We start from the raw sequence: 21,993 nt of genomic DNA on the forward strand, positions 1-21,993 counted from the left end.
GGGCACAGTGTTTATTAAGTCACAGGACTGACATTCGGGAAGAATGGGGTTCAAATTCTCAATCCAGATTTTCATTTTCTGTGGTTATCCAAAAACTCTTAAGATAAATACCGGGAACGTTCCTTTGCAAAGGATAAGACTGATATTTTCTCCAACCTTGTGCAAACTGGGTCTTGAACTTTCTTCCCGATGACGTCGTCATCAGCAAGACACTACAGCCTCTTCACCCTTCCACTCCCTTCCCTTTCCAACACGTGTCTTAAGCCTCTCAAGGGAGGAATTATAATCAATATTTTTAGGCCTGATACACTGAAAAGCATATTGATAACAAATCTTGCTTACTAACTAACTAGTGACCGATGAATACGGTAGTGACAAGTGATAGACGGTTGAAAGTAGAGGAACGACCTAAGTGTGGTGGGTATTCCCGGTACGGTAGTGTCCATTGCACACCTTTGGCGGTACTCAGTTGCAGTGCGCGACTTCAAACAAATTAGTGTTTCCGTGAGACGTGCGTTTAATGATAACGTGATCAGTAAGGACAGTTACGTGGGAATGAATTTTCTCTCGATCCTTTAATAAAATATTCTCAATCATCTTACCGCCACAAATTAAAATACGAAATAGTTATTGGAAGTGTCAAGAAGGCTGAAGACTTTTTATAAAGGACAGAGGTTTTCACCAACGCGTCAGATCAAAGACTCAGTAGTAGATCGGATGGGATGTGAGCGGCAACAGAAATCGACCACAGTGTTATTAAGGAAACCAGTCTGGCGTTCGTCTGGAGCGGAAACCTAACCAGGATAGTGGACCGCCATTAGAACACTGTTCATCGCAAATGCGAGTCCTACGTCTCAGTTGTGTGACTGGATTCGTGATTTCCTCTCAGAGAAGTCACAGTTCGTAGTGATAGATGGTAAATCTTCGAGCATAAAAGAAGTGATAACTGGCATTCCACAAGGTAGTGTCATAGGCCCTCTGCTGTTCCCGATTTAAGTAAATGATCTAGGTGATAATCTGAGCAGCCCCCTTAGATTGTTTGCGGATGACGCTGTAATTTACCCTCTAGTAAAATCATCAGACGATCAATTACAATTACAAAATGATCTAGAAAGAATTTCTGTATGGTGCTAAAAGTGGCAATTGGCACTAAACGAAGAAAAGTGTGGGGTCATCCACATGGGTACTAAAAGAAATCCGATAAATTTAGGGTATATGATAAATTGAACAAATCTGAGGGCTGTCAATTCGACTAAATACTTAGGAATTACAATTACAAGCAACTTAAATTGGAAAGACCACATAGATAATATTGTGGGGAGGGCGAAACAAAGACTGTGCTTTGTTGGCTGAACACATAGAAGATGTGACAAACCCACTAAAGAGACAGCCTGCATTACATTTGTCCGTCCTCTGCTGCAATATTGCTGCTCGGTGTGGGATCCTTACGAGGTGTGATTGACGGAGGACATCGAAAAAGTGCAAAAAAGGGCAGCTCGTTTCGTGTTATCGCGCAACGGGGGTGAGAGTGACACTGATATGATACGCGAGTTGGGGTGGCAGTCACTGAAACAAAGGCGGTTTCATTTGCGGCGAGATCTATTTACGAAATTTCAAAAAAGAAAAAAAGAATGGTCCAAATGGCTGTGAGCACCATGGGACTTAACATCTGAGGTCATCAGTCCCCTAGAACTTAGAACTACTTAAACCTAAGTAACCTAAGGACATCACACACAGCCATGCCCGAGGCAGGATTCGAACCTGCGGCCGTAGCGGTCGCGCGGTTCCAGACTGAAGCGCTTAGAACCGCTGGGCCACTCCGGCCGGCTTACGAAATTTCAATCACCAACTTTCTCTTCCGAATGCGAAAATATTTTGTTGACACCCACCTACGTAGGGAGAAATGATCATCATAATAAAATAAGAGAAATCAGAGCTCGAACGGAAAGATTTAGGTGTTCCTTTTTCCCACGCGCCATTCGAGAGTGGAATGGTAGAGAAGTAGTATGAAAATGGTTCGATGAACCTGCTGCCAAACACTTAAGTGTGAATTGCGGAGTAGCCATGTAGATGTAGATCACTACACATTACCTCTACCGGTGGCGATTGAATGCGACATTCTTCATTTTTAACAACTGTTACTGCGACAAATTTTTGTAACAATTATTTTGTTATTAAAATTACAACAACCCGATCTTGTACCGTAATTACAGATACCAAGTTCGAGAAATTTATTATTTGAAATTGATTTGTTTTCTAAATAAAACTGCTCCTTCTTTTGGTATTCTGTTTCTAGTTGATCAATAAAGGTTTGTGAAGAGCTGTCATACGTTATAAGTGCATGTTGCAGCTGGGCCTGAGAGCTAGGTATCGTTAATAGCAGTTCAAAAGAGCCGACCGAGTAACCATTGCTGTATGGAAAGAGCTCATACATTGCTACCTAACTGTCTGCTTGGACGCACAAACACCGGACAATAGTTGTGGGGTTGGTGTCACTCGCTATAAACTAACATAAATGGCAGGAAAACGTACGCTGTATTACCGAAGAGAGAGTGTCGTGAGAGCTATTAATTGTGCCTTCATCGGGTTCAGAGAGCGAATTCAGTCCGTTCATCGAACCCACTACAAGAACCCTGTCCGATATATTTTAAGAACAAAGTAAAATCAGTCGTGGCGTCGCTGATGTAAGTTTAAGCTTTATGGAGTACAATGTTGCATAGATCTCATTGTTCCTCTTTTGTATTTTTTATACTTTGGTTCTCTTAATTCTTCAATAGGCGACCATACCAGGTGGCACACTGGCAGAGACACGGGCCTTCCATTCGGAAGGACCTACGAATCATTCCCTGTCCGACCTATCAGTTTTAGATTTTCCCAAGTGGTTCTAGGCGCTTCAGTCTGGAACGGCGCGACCGCTACGGTCGCAGGTTCGAATGCTGCCTCGGGCATGGATGTGTGTGATGTCCTTATGTGGTGGTGGTGGTGGTTAGTGTTTAACGTCCCGTCGACAACGAGGTCATTAGAGACGGAGCGCAAGCTCGGGTTAGGGAAGGATTGGAAAGGAAATCGGCCGTGCCCTTTCAAAGGAAGCATCCCGGCATTTGCCTGAAACGATTTAGGGAAATCACGGAAAACCTAAATCAGGATGGCCGGAGACGGGATTGAACCGTCGTCCTCCCGAATGCGAGTCCAGTGTGCTAACCACTGCGCCACCTCGCTCGGTGTCCTTAGGTTAGTTAGGTTTAAGTAGTTCTAAGTTCTAGGGGACTGATGACCTGAGATGTTAAGTCCCATAGTGCTCAGAGCCTTTTTTTTTTTTAGATTTTCCGTAATTTCCCTAAATCGCTTATGGCAAACGTTTGGCTGATTCTTTTGAAAAGAACTCGGCAGCGAGACAGTCTTGCTTGTCCTTCCAGAGCCCGAACTGTTGTTCCGTTTCTAGTGACTTCGACGTCGAGGGAACTATGAACCCTGAAGTTCCTTCTTACTTCTGACGAAGCAACTGGTTAATAAATGAAATCCTCGTAAGCAATTTTATGTGTATTTGTTACGCCAACACTGGTGGATTTATCCACTACAAAATACATTACATACCACATACATTGACGGAAAAATGTCGCAACACCAAGTAATGATTAATATATACTAATGAAATTTCTGGAATACATTTGTCTTGGTAACATATTTAAGTCATTAATACTGCAATATCACCAGTTAATATAAGCGCGAGATAAGTCGTTGCAAAAGTGAAATTCTGATACATTAATAAAAGGTGCAACTGCCAGAATATTAATGCAAGCATGCAAACGTGCATGCATTGTCTTTTACAGGTACCGGATATCAGTTTGTGGATGGAGTTGCATGCCTATTGCACTTGATTGGTCAATCCAGGGACGGTTAATGTTATTTGTGGATGACGCTATGGTTATCGATTGTGTCCCTTATGTGCCCGATTAGAAACAGATCTGGTGCTCAAGAAGGCCAAGCCAACATTTCGACACTCTGTAGAGCATGTTGGGCTACAACAGCAGTATGTAGACGAGGGTTATCCTGTTGTAAAATACCCCCTAAAATGCTGTTCATGGATGGTATCACAGCAGGTTCAATCACCAGATTGACATACAAATTGGCAGTCAGTGTGCGTGGACTAACCACGAGAGTTATCACATGAAATCGCACCCCAGACCATAATTCCAGGTGTAGGTCCGGATTGTCTGGCACGCAGACAGGTTAGCTGCATGTCCTCAACTGGCCTCCTCCTAACCAACACACGGCCATTACTGGCACCGAGGCAGAGCTGGCTTTCACCAGAAAACACAACAAACCTCCACTCTCCCCTACAACGAGCTCCCACTTGACAGCACAGAAATCGCAAATGGCGGTGGTTTGGCGTGTGTAGATTGCACGCTAGAGGGTATCTGGTTCGGAGCTGTCCTTGAAGTAATCGATTTGTAACAGTACGTTGTGTCGCCGTGGTGCCAACTGCTGCTCAGATTGCAGCTGCAGATGCAGGACAATGCGCCATAACCAGATGCCGAGCACGATGGTCTTCCCTCTCGGTAGTCCAAATGGCCGTCCGAGCCCGATCTTCTTCCGACCGTACATTCTCCCGACCACCGCTGCCAGCAGTAATGTAAAGTCACTATATTCCTGGCAAGTCTTTCTGCAGCATCGCAGAAGAAACATCCAGCTTCTCGTAGTCCTATTACACGTTCTCATTCAAACTCAGTCAGGTGTTATAATGGTGTCTTTGTCGCCTTAAAGGAATTCTTGACTAACATCTCGAAGGTAACTAACGCTTTCGACCATTACAGCGTGTATTTAAAGCAAACCTGATCTGCCTTCATAATGGCGCTACCAGCGCTACTCTTATGCGACTGGCGCGAAATCTGATCTGACATCGTTTTTCAGGTGTAGAAACACGCCTACAAATTTTCTTTTATGTCGCACTACTCCTTCTTGGTGTTACAACTTTTCTCCCGTCACTATATGAGACTAGATGTGTCCTCGACGTTACCGTGGTATGTATCTCCTTCACTTATATTAATCCATTAGACCATCTCATCCTTCCCTCTCTCTCTCTCTTCGTGTATATGTTCCTTCACCTCCTCTCTGTCCGTCCCTCCGTCCCATATCTCTGTCAGCTTCCGCCATCTGCCACTCTCTGTTCATCTCTTCCTATCCCTCCTCTCTGTCCATCCCCTCATCCCCCTTATCAGTGTTAATCCGTCCTTTCCCCCTCTGTCCATCTCCTCCCCCCCTCTAATTCCACCTCCTCTTCCCCCTCCATGTGTCAGTGTGCTTTACTCTCTATTTCTGTTTCTTTCTACTCCCACCTCCCTCTGTCCATCTCCTCTCCGTCCTCTTCCAGTTCATCTCCTCCTCTTCCCTTTCTCTCTCTGTTTCCTCCTCCTTTATGTTTGTTCATCTCCTTCCTCTTCCTTCTCTGTCTGCCTATCTCTTCCTCCCCCTGTCTCTTTCAATCTCCTCCTCTCCCATCTCCGCCCTTTTCCCTGTCCTCTTCCGCCTCCTCCTGTCTGTGCTTATTTCCCTCTTCCCCATCGCTGTCTGTCCATCTCCACCTCTCCCCTTCTCTCTCCACGTTACCACGCTCATCCCAATAGGAGGCTGGTGGTTCTTACCCCAAGGTATTTCTTTCCAGACTGTAACTAATACGAGTACGTGTACCTAATTTTATTGAAATCGTTCCAGGGGTTAAGGATGAGCATCTTACCCGTGGCTTTGGCCTCACGCGCACATGTCAAAGACATTTCACATTTATTTAACACATTTCACACGTTTTTATTTACATATTTCGCCTATATGCCTAGCGAATTTCTCCCTGCAGGTTCATTTTCAAGCAGCTCAATGTTTATGACTTTGTATCTCAAGAATTATGTGCTTTACGGAGACACAATTTTGTAGGTACATCCAGTGTAATATGAGGCTACTATCTGCGAAATGTGTTGCGAATATAGGTAGTAGCAAAGAAGTAATAAATAAAAACGTCAGGCACGAAGCGGCAGTTTCTCACGCGTCTCTGTATTTGACGTCGTATCTGCAGAACTATGTATCGTACAATGATATGTTTCCGTAGGTACATTCAGCGGCGGATGTGGATGCTGTCTGTGAAAAGTGTTTCGAATAGAGTTAGTAGCAAGGAAGCAATAAATTTAAACGTCTTGTATGATCCGGTAGTTTTTCATGGATCTCAGTGTCTAAGCTGTCGAACTCCTGGACTAAGTGTCGTACAATGACGCAATTTTTCTAGTACATTTAGTGGTACACGAGATTACTGTCTGCAAAATGTTTCACGAATACAATTAATAGTAAAAAAGTAATAAATTAAAACACCATGCTTCATGTGGCAGTTTTACTGCATGAACAGCGAAAATGTAGTAAGTGATGATCTTTTTTCTTTTCATCATTTTGTAGAGGTTGTCAGCGAGGAAAAGTTTATGGAAGGTTTGAAATTATGTGCAAAGTTCGTTGCAAGTCTCTTAATGCTCCAGTTCTCAAATACTGAATGACTAAAGAATGGGATTTTTGGACTTCGTGGGCTACACTGCTTTTTTAGCCACACCGCCGCCCCTTTGATGGGAGAATGGACCTTATTGCCACAGTGATCCTTCCTAGACCGTATGAGATTTGTGTATCAAGTTTGGCTGAAATCGATCCGGTGGTTTAGGAGAAGTGGAACATACATACATACGAGTACGTATATACATTTTTGTAATTTGTATGGATTATGGCATGTGAAAATATCGTGTTCTTTATAGAGAACAATGCTCCAAACCTGATTTCTGTGCATTTACCGAAAAGACTTTCCTTGTATTTGCTGGGTTCTTGTTGCTACTCAAAGTGAAGGGTGTCATACGACATTATTATTATTATTATTGTTATTTACAATTTTCTTAGTGCTGTGCAATTCTGATCGGTCATGGGATAGCTAAACATATGTATTAACAAGAATTCTGCACATGACAACCAAAACAAGTAGGCAGTAGAGAATTTATTACTCTAGTGATAACAGTGTCACTGAAGGGCGTGATGGAATTTTAGGAAGCTATACACATGTAACGTTACATAACATTACATTAGTATTTGTTCCATAGATCATGAGTACGACATATCGTAATGATGTGGAACGTGTCAGTTTAAATAAGTTTTCTTCACACGATATAAGCTTTTTTTTTACAATTACTACTTCATATCTAAAAATTCACCTTGTAAGTAGAAGGAATCGTCATTCATATATTAATTTGTTTTTAAATGTTACTTGGCTATCTGTCAGACTTTCAATGCTATTTGGTAAATGACCAAAGATTTTTGTGGCAGCGTAATTCACCGCTTTCTGTGCCAAACCTACAATAGCAAAGATAATCCTTTCTTCTAATGTTGTAGCTAAGTACTTTGCTATTATTTGCGAACTGGGATGTGTTATCAATAACAAATGTCATAAGTGAATGTATTTTTTGCGAAGGTACTGTGAATATCCCGAGTTCCTTAAATAAATGTCTGCAAGGCGATCTTGGGTGGACTCCAGCTATTATTCCGATTACGCGCTTTTGTGCTATGAATACTTTTTCTCTTAATGATGAACTGCCCAAAATATCATGCCACATGAAAGCAGTGAATGAAAATAGGCATAGTAGGCTAATTTGCTGATATTTTTATCACCAAAACTTGCAGTAACCCTAATAACATCAAGTAGCTGAACCTAAACGTTTCGCCGGCCGCTGGTGGCCGAGCGGTTCTGGCGCTACAGTCTGGAACCGCGCGACCGCTACGGTCGCAGGTTCGAATCCTGCCTCGGGCATGGATGTGTGTGTTGTCCTTAGGTTAGTTAGGTTTGCCGGCCGAAGTGGCCGTGCGGTTAAAGGCGCTGCAGTCTGGAACCGCAAGACCGCTACGGTCGCAGGTTCGAATCCTGCCCCGGGCATGGATGTTTGTGATGTCCTTAGGTTAGTTAGGTTTAACTAGTTCTAAGTTCTAGGGGACTAATGACCTCAGCAGTTGAGTCCCATAGTGCTCAGAGCCATTTGAACCATTTTAGTTAGGTTTAAGTAGTTCTAAGTTCTAGGGGACTTATGACCCCAGCAGTTGAGTCCCATAGTGCTCAGAGCCATTTGAACCATTTGAACCTAAACGTTTCAGCATATCATCAATATGTTTCTTGAAATTCAATTTCTCATTAGGTAAAGTAACACAAACTATACTTTTTAGTTACGTCGGAATGGGAAACTTTTACGGGTCGTGAGGAAGACTTGCCCCTCTCGTCTTGAGTTTTACTAGAAACTAATTGTTTTGCTGTTTTCACGGCCGTTGTCATCTGCAAGAAAACGTATCTCGATGTGTGACTGCTTCGTCATGATCAATGTTGCACAAAGAAATATCGTGCTGTACTCAAGATAATGTTTCCTCATATGGATGTGGCTTTGAAATAATACCAGAAAGAACATGCTTCTAAACAGTACATCATACATCCTTATCAGAAAAATTTGCTGTCTAGTGTTTCACTCCATGCATTACGTAAATTTATTTACAAATACTTCATTTCAGTTATTTATAGCTGTTAGTTTTTTCATGATTATGACGAACTTCAAATGTGATTATGCGAACTTCTGAGACTTGCTTAAAACAAATTTAGTTTTTATTTCAGTTTCAATATTATTGACACAATTGCTGGTCATATGCAGCGTATAGCAACGATGACCATCTCCTTTTCCGTGAAGGTTCTCACTCAACTTGCGTTGTGTGAATGCATTTGGCAGATAAAGCGGAAAAAATATGTGTCCACAACGCTGCAATAAATTCAAGAACTATGAAACATTCCTGTTCGTCTCTAAAAGACTTCTTGTAGTGAAACGATATTTCTCCGCAGTTGCGTAGGGCGAGTTTCCCACGCTCGGTTCTTATGTCAAACCTTGAACTGATCGTTCTGTTCTGCGTTCCGCCTCTCACTCATTACAAATGCAACATTATTCTTCCTGCACGGCCGTTTTAAGTGCCGTACTTTTCGCTCAACATTCTTGCAGTCGTCAGGTGCGTAATCCACGGAATACACGAATAACGCAAAAACACACAAAATTTCTGTTTTACGAAACACTTGCATTGCAAATAAGACTGTAGTGATATGTTAAAAATGAATATATTCTCCTAAATTTGAATTTCATAGTCCACCTGCATCATTTCTGTTTCGTCTCATTCTTGATGTTTTCTATAATTTTTGTAAATATTTTCAGAGAATAACCGTATGGATACCGGTATCAACGGAACTTTAATTTCTGATTTATAACACAGGTAATAAAATAAGTCTCTAAATTATTAGCAAGATCTTTAGAATCTTTGACAGATTTACACGGATTAGGACTACGTACACAGTCCCTCTTGTCATCTTGAAGATTTGCCTTTTAACATTTCCGGGGGATACTGCAGCAAATGTTGTACACAGTCGCGATTTCATTATACTAGTACAAAGCAGGTAGTTTCAATGTCTGACAAGTATAACAACGCGAGAACAAAGCAAACAATTCTGCTAGCGAGATGTCATCTGTAGGGTAATTGCAACGTATGTGAACCACAGACATTCGAACGTTAAAACACGCAGTAAGTGTGTAAACTAGGAACAGTTTGCTGTATACTCGTCACTTACCACTGTGCGCCATAACGAACATGTACGAACGTGATCCTTAGCGTTGTATCCATGCGTAAGTTTTTTTCTGTGGTGAGTTTCAGAACCAACTCTGCATCTACACACTAGCAGACTAGGTAGTTTAAGAGAAGCACATTAGGATCTCAATGGTTCAAAAATGGTTCAAATGGCTCTGAGCACTATGGGACTCAACATCTTAGGTCATAAGTCCCCTAGAACTTAGAACTACTTAAACCTAACTAACCTAAGGACATCACACACACCCATGCCCGAGGCAGGATTCGAACCTGCGACCGTAGCAGTCCCGCGGTTCCGGACTGCAGCGCCAGAACCGCACGGCCACCGCGGCCGGCAGGATCTCAATGAATATAAAGCACTGCCACTAGATGGGTTAGTAAATATCAAATACCAACGTTTTCCTTCAAATACAAGAAAATAATTAATATATAGGTAAGTTTTTATGATTCGAATTCCGGCAATGAGAATAAACCACTGACACAGTAACTAATCATAATTGTGATGGTAATTGAAACCACTCTGTTCCCTTCGTATTACTTTGTGTTACAAGTATGTCCAGTGTTGCAAAAAGACCATGATGAATGCCCATTACGCACCATTTCCGAGTAATGTAAAAGGAAATAAAAAAGTCATTTGAGACGATCCACAAGTTCGGATAGGGAATGAAGGAAATCGCCTGTGTCGTTTACACTGAACCCATCCCGACATTCGCCTTCATTCAGGATAGGTGGACGAGGTTTTGAAGTGCACCGCTCTGGAATGTGAGTTTAGTGTGCTAACCACTGCGCCATGTCCCTACGTCAGCACAAATGAGTAACGTGAAAGACTACCGTCGTGAATGTGCCGCGTACTTTCATTACCTTGTAGAATATAAAACGACTTTCGCTCTGATAGAGACGCTGCTACTTCGCGGCGTAGACTCTACGAGAAACCGAAGGAGTTGTGCAGCCCTCCTGTGCATCTACATCTGCATCTGTACTCTGTACAGCACTGCGAAGTGCATGGCAGAGGGTACATGCAACTGTACCGCTTATTAGGGCTCCTCCTCATTCCATTCCTTTGTAGAGTGAGAATTATTGATTAAATGCCTCTTTATGCGCTGTAATTAATCTAATATTGTCTTCACTGTTCGTACGGTATCGATGCGTGGGGGGCGGGGGATGGGGTGTATCATATTCCTAGATTCCTCATTTAAAGCTGATGCTTGAAACATTGCAAACAGTCTTTCAAGTCTGTCTTTAAGCGTCGGCCAGCTCAGGTTTTCCATTATCTCCGTGGTCCTCTCCCAGGAGTCAACAAACCTGTGACAATCCGGCTGCAGTTCTTTGGATGGATTCAATGTCACCTGTTCGTCCTATTTTGTATGATGCAGTGTTGCCAGATGTCCCGATTTTCCCGAGATGTCCCTAATTCTTGTTGTGTCATGGCGATCCCCGCGTAGCCCTTACGCCGGATGCCAGATATCCCAACTTTTTGACACTGCTAATAATTTGAAGTATAACATGCAGCCGCTTTAAAATGGTCAATTGCATGTAAGTTTCGAAATGAGTTTCTGTACGCGTCTTTGCGGGGAACCAAGAACGAACACGGTGACCAGGATGTAGTGGTCAGCCAGTGAACTAAGGGACTCCTCAGTGCGTACCCGAACTGTACTTTTTGAAAACAGACAGCCGCATGGCTTCCATTGTCATATGACTAGTGCTGATTCGTGTCGGAAAATTTTTATTAACAGCCTAAAGTTGGCACATTCGATGAACAGAACAGTAATTTTAGCTATAGCTGTAACAGTGCTGTGCTGTATTCATTATACACTCCTGGAAATTGAAATAAGAACACCGTGAATTCATTGTCCCAGGAAGGGGAAACTTTATTGACACATTCCTGGGGTCAGATACATCACATGATCACACTGACAGAACCACAGGCACATAGACACAGGCAACAGAGCATGCACAATGTCGGCACTAGTACAGTGTATATCCACCTTTCGCAGCAATGCAGGCTGCTATTCTCCCATGGAGACGATCGTAGAGATGCTGGATGTAGTCCTGTGGAACGGCTTGCCATGCCATTTCCACCTGGCGCCTCAGTTGGACCAGCGTTCGTGCTGGACGTGCAGACCGCGTGAGACGACGCTTCATCCAGTCCCAAACATGCTCAATGGGGGACAGATCCGGAGATCTTGCTGGCCAGGGTAGTTGACTTACACCTTCTAGAGCACGTTGGGTGGCACGGGATACATGCGGACGTGCATTGTCCTGTTGGAACAGCAAGTTCCCTTGCCGGTCTAGGAATGGTAGAACGATGGGTTCGATGACGGTTTGGATGTACCGTGCACTATTCAGTGTCCCCTCGACGATCACCAGTGGTGTACGGCCAGTGTAGGAGATCGCTCCCCACACCATGATGCCGGGTGTTGGCCCTGTGTGCCTCGGTCGTATGCAGTCCTGATTGTGGCGCTCACCTGCACGGCGCCAAACACGCATACGACCATCATTGGCACCAAGGCAGAAGCGACTCTCATCGCTGAAGACGACACGTCTCCATTCGTCCCTCCATTCACGCCTGTCGCGACACCACTGGAGGCGGGCTGCACGATGTTGGGGCGTGAGCGGAAGACGGCCTAACGGTGTGCGGGACCGTAGCCCAGCTTCATGGAGACGGTTGCGAATGGTCCTCGCCGATACCCCAGGAGCAACAGTGTCCCTAATTTGCTGGGAAGTGGCGGTGCGGTGCCCTCCGGCACTGCGTAGGATCCTACGGTCTTGGCGTGCATCCGTGCGTCGCTGCGGTCCGGTCCCAGGTCGACGGGCACGTGCACCTTCCACCGACCACTGGCGACAACATCGATGTACTGTGGAGACCTCACGCCCCACGTGTTGAGCAATTCGGCGGTACGTCCACCCGGCCTCCCGCATGCCCACTATACGCCCTCGCTCAAAGTCCGTCAACTGCACATACGGTTCACGTCCACGCTGTCGCGGCATGCTACCAGTGTTAAAGACTGCGATGGAGCTCCGTATGCCACGGCAAACTGGCTGACACTGACGGCGGCGGTGCACAAATGCTGCGCAGCTAGCGCCATTCGACGGCCAACACCGCGGTTCCTGGTGTGTCCGCTGTGCCGTGCGTGTGATCATTGCTTGTACAGCCCTCTCGCAGTGTCCGGAGCAAGTATGGTGGGTCTGACACACCGGTGTCAATGTGTTCTTTTTTCCATTTCCAGGAGTGTATATTACGAGGAAACACTTGCGGCTGTGTTGATTTCGAGGGTAGTGAGGTGGACGGGCCCTGGTGGTCCCGTGTTCAATGCAGACAGAGGAGCGAATTTTTCCCCGTTCCGGTCCCTGCAGGACAGCCTCATGTCCACTCAGCCAGTATCAATTGAGTACTGGGGTTCTTTCCCAGGAGTCAAAGGCTGTCGGGGCGATGGGTCCGCTACCGTTCCCCTGCTGGTGCCGCAGCGCTGCATTCAGCCGGATAGCCTGGGCACCGACTTGTACCATAGACCTTACCTATTTATCTAACGCTAGAAAATTTACATCTCCTTTAAATTTCCCGACTATTAGGTTCTTATCTGCCATTTTTTAAACCAGCAGGTCCTAATCCCAGTTTTCTGCACATTGCATCTGCCAACACTATATGGGTCCCAAATGCTTGAACAGTACTCTAGGATGGGTCCCAGAAGAGTCTTGTAGGCAATCTCCTTCAAAGACAGACTGGGTTTTCCCAGTGTCCTACTAAAGAGACGATGCCTGCAACATTTATGACTGCTCAGAAGTAAGACACAACAAACGGAGAGTGGTCGGACACGGGATCAAGACACTCAATGGCGTCTCGGATAAGCTCAATAGAATTATGGGAAGCAGAGCTGGGAGGGTGGACGAGGTCACTCGTTCAGCCTGATGTCAGTGAAATATTCTTACGCACTTCGGATGTGTTCGGGCTGTGCACTGTCTTGCCAAAATTACAGAACGGATGCGGAACACTGTAACCTGGAAGAGACCGTAAATACCTGCATCGTTCGTCGCTAAGAGACTTTGACAGACGCGTCAACAGCGAAATTTCAACTCAACGCCGGCCGCGGTGGCCTTGCGGTTCTAGGCGCTGCAGTCCGGAACCGCGGGACTGCTACGGTCGCAGGTTCGAATCCTGCCTCGGGCATGGATGTGTGTGATGCCCTTAGGTTAGTTAGGTTTAAGTAGTTCTAAGTTCTAGGGGACTGATGATCTAAGATATTAAGTCCCATAGTGCTCAGAGCCATTTGAACCATTTTTCAACTCAACATTGCAGCAAGAGAATATCTACAGCACCTTCCCACATGGTGCCCTGTTGCCAAACTTAATGGATTGCCCCGTTTTGTCTTAGACATTCTTATTCCCGATCGCTCCGTGTAGTTTTAGACGTTCTCACTTCGTCCTCGGCATACTCCAACACCCACCGATTTTCATGTTTTGAGCACCCAAAGTGATGTTCCTCGAGCCATGCTAATCTCTGCATTTTGTGACATGCGATCGGCGGAGGTAAGCGAGTGGGGCGGTGGCTTTTGTATCTTCATAGTCCTCGTATAGTTGCTTGCCGAGAGTTGTTGTTTGATACTGAAATAGCGAGTGATTTACTGCGCTGAGGCTCGTCTATTCACTGTTACAATTTCCGATTGACGACGGCGACATTGCGATCAACCCGTGGATGGCCACTGCAGTTCTCTCCGCAGCGGCGGTTTTCAACACATCAAGGCCCACTCTTGCCACGGAGACACGAGAGCAGGCCAGTGTTCGCACGGCTTTGGAAGTGGAGTGCCCGGAGCGGCAGGCCCATACATCTGGCCGCGACTAAATGCGCCGACATCTCACGTCTTGCCCATCATTTCCTTCTCTGTCACTTCACTGCCCAGTGAAAGGTCTTACATCGCAGTCGCGTGATCCGCTACACTACTCCTTTCGGCGTGACGGGAGAAGTGCTCTCTCCCTTAAGACAGTATATGCCTCTTGTGCGATTCATCATTTTCGTACATGTTCAGCTTTAAACGATTTGCTACATTAATAGTCACTTCTAAGCATTTACGTGTTTACTTCGTATAGTACCCGATTCCATTCGATTACTAAAAATTTGGCTAAGTTGCAAGTACAATTGTTTTCTTCGACTCCTGTAATTGTTAAACTACAAATATAGCCGAGTCAGATGCGCCAAAAATCTGTTTTCACTTGGGTTGAGGGTTGTTTAACTAACCTTCTATTCTTTTTAGGGTTCCGTACCACAACCGGTAACAGCGGAACCCTTATGGGATCACTTTGTTGTCAGTATGTCAGTTAGTCTGTCTGTCTGTCCGACTGTTAAGAACCCTTTTTCTCAGGAATAGGTAGACATATCAAGTTGAAATGTATGTCACAGGTCTGCAGTCACTTCGCGTTGCAATCAATTTGAGCTTTCAGAAGACACGACCATTTATGTCACAAATTTTGATATTTGCGAACTCACTCATGAAAACCTATAGGGGTTCACCCAGAATCACAAAATTTGGCAAGAAGCAACTTCTCACAGTACGAGTAATGGAAAAGATCCGAAAACTGTTAAATTGTAGTTATATCACATAAACATATTTTCCGTTATTAGAACTTACATTGCATTAATCATCCGTCAAAAGCATAATAGAAAAATATTATTCTTACAAACATGTTATAGTAAGTAAACAAAAAATATTTTATTAAATCTTCTCTCTCTACATGCAGTATATAGACTGAAGTCCCCCTCTTCCCTCCTTTTCGTTTGTACGTGCTACTCTCAGGGTCAACTGTAGAGATTTTGATAGAGTCTTGGAATCCCCGGGACCGATATCTTGCCAGTATCCGTATCGATAAAAGGTAGAAATCTTCGCAATCCTCAATTGCCAGGATGGACGATTTATCTGTGCGTGAGTCCTACTAGCACTTGGTCAATTTTTTCGCGTCAAGTAAAAAGCGAATTTTTTCTCGTTTACAGTACAGAAATAATACCAATGATACACTGACGAAAATAGTTGCACCACCAGGAAAGAACTGAGCGCCATAACGAAAGCTGGTAGCCGTGTTTCTACATCTGAAAGATGATATTTATTCAATTTTCTCACCAGTTGCGTTAGCAGTGCCACTATGAGGATGCAAATCAGGTTAAACACACGCTGTAACGGTTATGAGCGTTAGTTGTGTTTAACATTGGTCGTAGTGAGTTCGTGTTGGTCCAGAATGCCTTTAAGGCGACAGGTCGTGTGGTAGCGTTCTCGCTTCCCGTGCCCGGGTTCCCGGGTTCGATTCCCGGCGGGGTCAGGGATTTTCTCTGCCTCGTGATGACTGGGTGTTGTGTGATGTCCTTAGGTTAGTTAGGTTTAAGTAGTTCTAAGTTCTAGGGGACTGATGACCAATGATGTTAAGTCCCATAGTGCTCAGAACCATTTGAACCATTTAAGGCGACAACACCTCACTAAGTGTGAATGCGGTCGTGTAATAGGGCTTCGAGAAGCCGGATATTCCTTCTACTGCATTGCAGAAAGACTTGGCAGGAATGTAGCCACTAGTAGGTTTGATCATCACGCGAGTGTTACGGAAATGCTTCAGGAACTCGGGTTGGAGTCTCTAGAGGAAATGCGTTCTTTTCGTGAATCGCTACTGAGGAAATTTAGAGAACCAGCATTTGAGGCTGACTGCAGTACAGTTTTACTACCGCCAACTTACATTTCGCGGAAAGACCACAAAGATAAGATAAGAGAGATTAGGGCTCGTACAGAGGCATAAAGGCGGTCATTTTTCCCTCGTTCTGTTTGGCAGTGGAACAGGGAGAGAAGATGCTAGTTGTGGTACGAGGTACCCTCCGCCATGCACAGTATGGTGGATTATGGAGTATGTATGTAGATGTAGATGTAGATATATGGTTGCTGGCAGTGGTTACGAGAATGTACAGTCGCAAGAAGACCGGGGTCCGGACGGCCACGTGACACTATCGAGAGGGAAGACCACCGTGTTCGGCGTATGGCTCTGCGGCATCGTACTGCATCTGCTGCAGCAATTTGAACAGCAGTTGACACCACTGTGACACAATGTACTGTTACAAATCGGTTACTTCAAGGACAGTTCCGAGCCAGACGCCCCAAACCACCGCCATTTGTGGGGTCAAGCGAGAGGTCGTTGGAGGGCAGGGTGGGGGTCTTTTGTGTTTTCTGATGAAAGTTGGTTCTGCCTGGGTGCCAGTGATGGTGGGTGTGTTGATTAGGAGGAGGCCAGTTGAGGACATGCAGCTAACCTGTCTGCGTGCTACACGCACCGGATCTACAGCTGGAGTTATGGTCTGGGGTGCCATTTCGTATGACAGCAGGAGTACTTTCGTGGTTATCCCACGCACCCTGACTGCAAATTTATAAGTCAATCTGGTGATTCGAACTGTTTGTTACCATCCATGAACAATACCGTAGGAGGCTTTTTACAACAGGACAACGCTCGTCCACATACTGCTGTTGCAATCCAACATGCTCTACAGAATGTCGAAATGTTGCCTTGGTCAGCTCAATTACCAGATCTGTTTCCAATCGGGCTCATATGAGACACTATCGGATGACCAACTTCATCCACAAACAGCATTAAATGTGTATGTATTGACCGACTAAGTGAAAACAGATATGTAACTCCATCCTACAAACTTACATCCGGCACCTGTAAAAGACAACGCGTGCACGTTTGCAAGCTTGCATTCAACGTTCTGGCGGTTACACCGGTTATTAATGTACCATCTTTTCACATTTGCAATGGCCTATCTTGCGCTTCCATTAACCTGTGATCTTGATACGTTAATCACTTACATATGTCACCTAAAAAAACAAATTCCTGAAATTTCATTGGTCTATGTCAATTATTTTTTGGTGTTGCGATTTTTTCCCGTTGGTGTATTTTTCTTGATTATGTTGTATTTTGTCAGATGTGATGAATTACAAATGTCATTAGTATTCGGACTGTGGAGTTGAACGCATTACTGAGAAAACAGAAATATAAAATGGTGAAAATGTTATGATAATCCTCGAAATCATCCACCAAGCGAGGAAGCATAATGTTAAGTCAATGGATTCGCATTCCAGAGACGCGGGGATCGAATCGCAGTCTAGCCGTCCACATTTAGGGTTTCCTCGAGCACTCCCGGCATGTTTTTTGAATGATTGCCTTGAGAAGGACGTCGATGAGATATTAAACTTGAATTGCTTTCTTCCTTTCAAAAATGCCCTAAACTTTCGGAGTGCGTCATCATAGTCACTCTACCATTGCTCAAGTTTACGATAGTACTCAAACAGAGGACGAAAACTTCAGTTATGGCGGAAAAGCAGTGAGTTCTTAAGAGTTGTGTACGGCAGTAAGGCTGCGTAAGTCTCGGCGATGGCGCAGCTCCCAGAAAAGGCATTCGTAACGAAATTATTCCTACACCAGAGACTACTGCTCCTATTGCAGAGCAAAGTTATCCCTTCTTATCACACTGCAGTACTTCATTTATAAAAACATCTTTCCCGCACTTATTGATGTCTTAATTCGTATAACTGACGTTACTTATGATGTTCACATACAACAGTTATTTCATACACTTCGGTACATTCAAGATGTCTTTCTATTTGTTTCGTAGCATTATTCACAATGAGAACAATTTTACATGTATTCACATTCCTTGCTAATAATAATAATAATTATTATTATTATAATTTTCTTGTGGTTCATTGGCCAGATGCTAACCTTTCAATTGGACACCACTGCGGAACTATGTCTTTAATGTACCGCAGTTACCCAAAGGCGGAAAGTGAATCTACAGAATCCTTTCTTTCAGGAGTGCTAGTTCTGCAAGGTTCGCAGGAGAGCTTCTGTAAAGTTTGGAAGGTAGGAGACGAGATACTGGCAGAAGTAAAGCTGTGAGTACCGCGTGTGAGTCGTGCTTCGGTAGCTCAGATGGTAGAGCACTTGCCCGCGAAAGGCAAAGGTCCCGAGTTCGAGTCTCGGTTGGGCACACAGTTTTAATCTGCCAGGAAGTTTGAAAAAAAGTTGTTTGGGACTGAGCGGTTGAAGTTGATTCACGGGAAGTGAACCGAGCGCTTAAGTGGAACAAAGGCGATAACAGTGTAAGGAGACTATATCTTCCGAATCCTTCGATGTCACTTCACATCTTTTTTAACTGACAAATAATTAATACTTTTGTATAGGTAAATCAATATTTAAATTCAAGCTGAATTCAACTCATATGTAGCAGTTTGATTATAAAGCGCAGGATTATTGATTAAGGAGGGAGATTGTTTGGAAGAATATTTCAATACCGTCAAATGAGATACCATGTGATGCCGTCGATGAGAAACACGGCGTGCGACGTAAGGTCGCTAAACTGCTGGAGGGGACGCTAAGGTGGCGTCACAACACAGCAGAGAGGCCTAGAGCGTCGAGAGTGGCGGATGTAAGAGTCGGCCATGACGATTGATGTGGGTAAGCTGTAGAAATACTGAGATGATAAACAATTCTTGAAAGACTACTGAGGGCACAAGATAGATGTGACTAATGAATAAGAAAATTAACGACCAAGTTTTATTTTTAACAAAGAGTTGAATATAATGAAAGAGGTGAAGCAATCAATGGTAAGATTGTATCGTAACAGTTGGTGCCGTTAAACAAAGTGGAAACAATAACTTGTAACTCAAAATCAATAATTGTGAGTCGCTTTCAAGAAAAAATGCAGACAGAAAGACTCATTGTTGTACGACTACACGATTACAGAAAAATCAGTGGAAGAAGTTACTTCCGTACAGTACTTGGAGTATGCCTAGGGGAGCGATTTAAAGAGGAACCACCACGCGGAAAGAACTACGGGAAGGGTAGATTTCAGGCTGAGATTCATTGGAAGAATCCTCACGAAATGCACTCCGTCAACAAAACAGGTAGCCTTCACAATCCTCTTTCAACCAATATTTGAATATTGCTCGTCCGTATGGGATCCATACCAGATAGGGTGCCGGCCGTGGTGGCCGAGCGGTTCTAGGCGCTTCAGTCTGGAACCGCGCGACCGCTACGGTCGCAGGTTCGAATCCTGCCTCGGGCATGGATGTGTGTGATGTCCTTAGGTTAGTTAGGTTTAAGTAGTTCTAAGTTCTAGGGCACTGATGACCTCAGATGTTAAGTCCCATAGTGCTCAGAGCCATTTGAACCATTTTGAACCAGATAGGGTTGACAGAGTAAATAGAGAAGATTCAAATAAGAGCAGCGCCTTTCGTTACAGGATCACTCAGTAAGCACGAAAGCGTCACAGAGATGGTCAACCAATGCTAGTGGCAGCCGCCGCAATTGACGTGTTCTGCATTACGGTGTAGTTTACTCTTAAACTCCCGATAGCGTATATTCCTAGAACAGAGAACCAATATATGCTTCCTCCTCGTATAACACGAAAAAATACCATGAACGTAAATTGCCGACATGGAGGCTTACGGGTAATCGTTCTTTACGCGAACTACTCGCGATTGGAACGGGAAATGACGGAACTGACAATGATGTATAGAGTACCATCCACAACACACAGCAAGATGGTTTGCGGAGTATAGACGTAGATCTAAAAACAGATGCAGACCGAGGCACTCAAACGGAGCTCACGGCATCTTGAAGGTAAAACAGAGCATATTATACGAATGTACAGCATAATGCATCTTCAAAGTAGAAGATACGAGTACATCAGAATCATATTTTACGATCAAGACTCAGGATTTTCAATGAAAAAGATTAAAGTCTGCTCGTCGCAGATTTTCTCACTATCATCTGATTGCATTAAGATTACATTACATGAGCACACAGACAAACATCCGTAGCGCAAATGAACAAAAATGAACAGTTGAAAGTTGAGGTACAGAAAAACCAGTAGAGGACAGTTTTATAACTGTATCGGATATCAGTTACATTTATGGACATTATTTAATTTTAAGACTGAAGTTAAAGTAATATACTACACCCAGTCTAGGAATAAATCCTTTGATTTTTAGAGGCCATATTTCAATGTCTTGTGATTTTTTGTCGACACGTAAGACATTTCTTTCTTTTACTCGACATATTTTTTTCTTTCACAGCGTATTTCTAAGTGACAAATTGCTACCAATCCTACCGAAACAGAAGATATGACATTGCAGATATGTGTGGAGAATAAATAAGTAATGCTGGAAGTTCCAGAAATCGACCGTCGGCGGGACCAGTACCAGATTAAGCACAGCGACGTCTCATTTCCGTGCACGTACTTTGCACCAATGTGTTGCGGGGCGTGCACTGCGAGGCTGTTACAAAGTGCACTTAGCGAAAACTGCAGATCGATCTGAGTCTTCACGCATTAGCTGAAATAAAATGCTCGTTTGGCACTAATGACCAGGAGTCCCCACTAGGGGAAGTTCAGCCGTCGAACTGTAAACCCTTCCAGTTGACGCAACATTGGACGAATTGCGTGTCAGTGACGATGAATGATGATGAGGGTAATACGACAACTAGTGCCCGAGCATCAGCTACAGAGGGGAACTCAGGTATTAGCTATCTCGCCTCGTTGCAGTGAACTGTTCAGCACTGGGAAAGTCTACAGTCACGCAATAGGAAATCGAATTACTGGTTACTTTGGTCTTACTTTCTTCCTCTCAACATAATAAATTTCCTATCTGCTGTGGAACAGACTTCCTTCGCATTACGTGGGGGTATTATGTGCCTGCGTATATCACGCCAAAACAAGATCAGCTTCACTTTCGCCGATGCAGTGTAGCCGTTGTCCGTAACGCTGCCCGCGACGCAACAGTGATATGTGGACTGCATAAGCGTCAGGCGAACTCACCGGACAGCGCCGCCAGCAGGAGCAGCAGCAGCGGGAGCGGCAGCGGCCTCGGCGTCTTCATGCTGCGTCCGCGTCTGGCTGTGTCTGGCGCAGCACTCACTGCGGGCAGACGCCTCCGTGGCCGCTATATGCCGGGCGGCGTTCGCCTCGCCGAGGGGGGAGGAGCAGCGACCAGGGAGCAGCTAGCAGCCGCTCCCACCTGCAGCCGGACCCGTCCGATGCTGCTGGAGCCGGTCTTTCCATCAGCCTCTCAACCCTGCGCTTCCGACACTCTTGTTTTCAAAGTTCAACCACAAGTCCTTTGAAAGGAATATAGAGTCTCACCGATAATCACTATATCACCCTATCATCTCGTGAATACCAATGGATTTGGACATTAAATTCCATGACGTTTTGAAACAGCATAAGGGAAGGATTGATTTGGGGGAGGAAACCAAACTGCGAGGTCATAGGTCTCATCGCATTAGGGAAGCATGGGGAAGGAT

At 44.5% G+C, this 21,993-nt stretch overlaps 1 protein-coding gene across 1 annotated transcript in view; it reads right to left on the reverse strand.

Moving 5' to 3' along the window:
• LOC126263365 (uncharacterized) overlaps nt 1-21,600 on the reverse strand; it is a 269,682-nt gene extending 248,082 nt beyond the window's left edge. Inside the window, exon 1 of the mRNA XM_049960457.1 lies at nt 21,509-21,600. Within this exon, the coding sequence (XP_049816414.1) occupies nt 21,509-21,569 (61 nt within the window). The 5' untranslated portion in view covers nt 21,570-21,600. The remainder of the gene's footprint in view (nt 1-21,508) is intronic.
• Nucleotides 21,601-21,993: the final 393 nt, after the last annotated feature.

Source organism: Schistocerca nitens, chromosome 6, assembly GCF_023898315.1.
Source record: "Schistocerca nitens isolate TAMUIC-IGC-003100 chromosome 6, iqSchNite1.1, whole genome shotgun sequence".
Lineage (NCBI taxonomy): Eukaryota > Metazoa > Arthropoda > Insecta > Orthoptera > Acrididae > Schistocerca > Schistocerca nitens.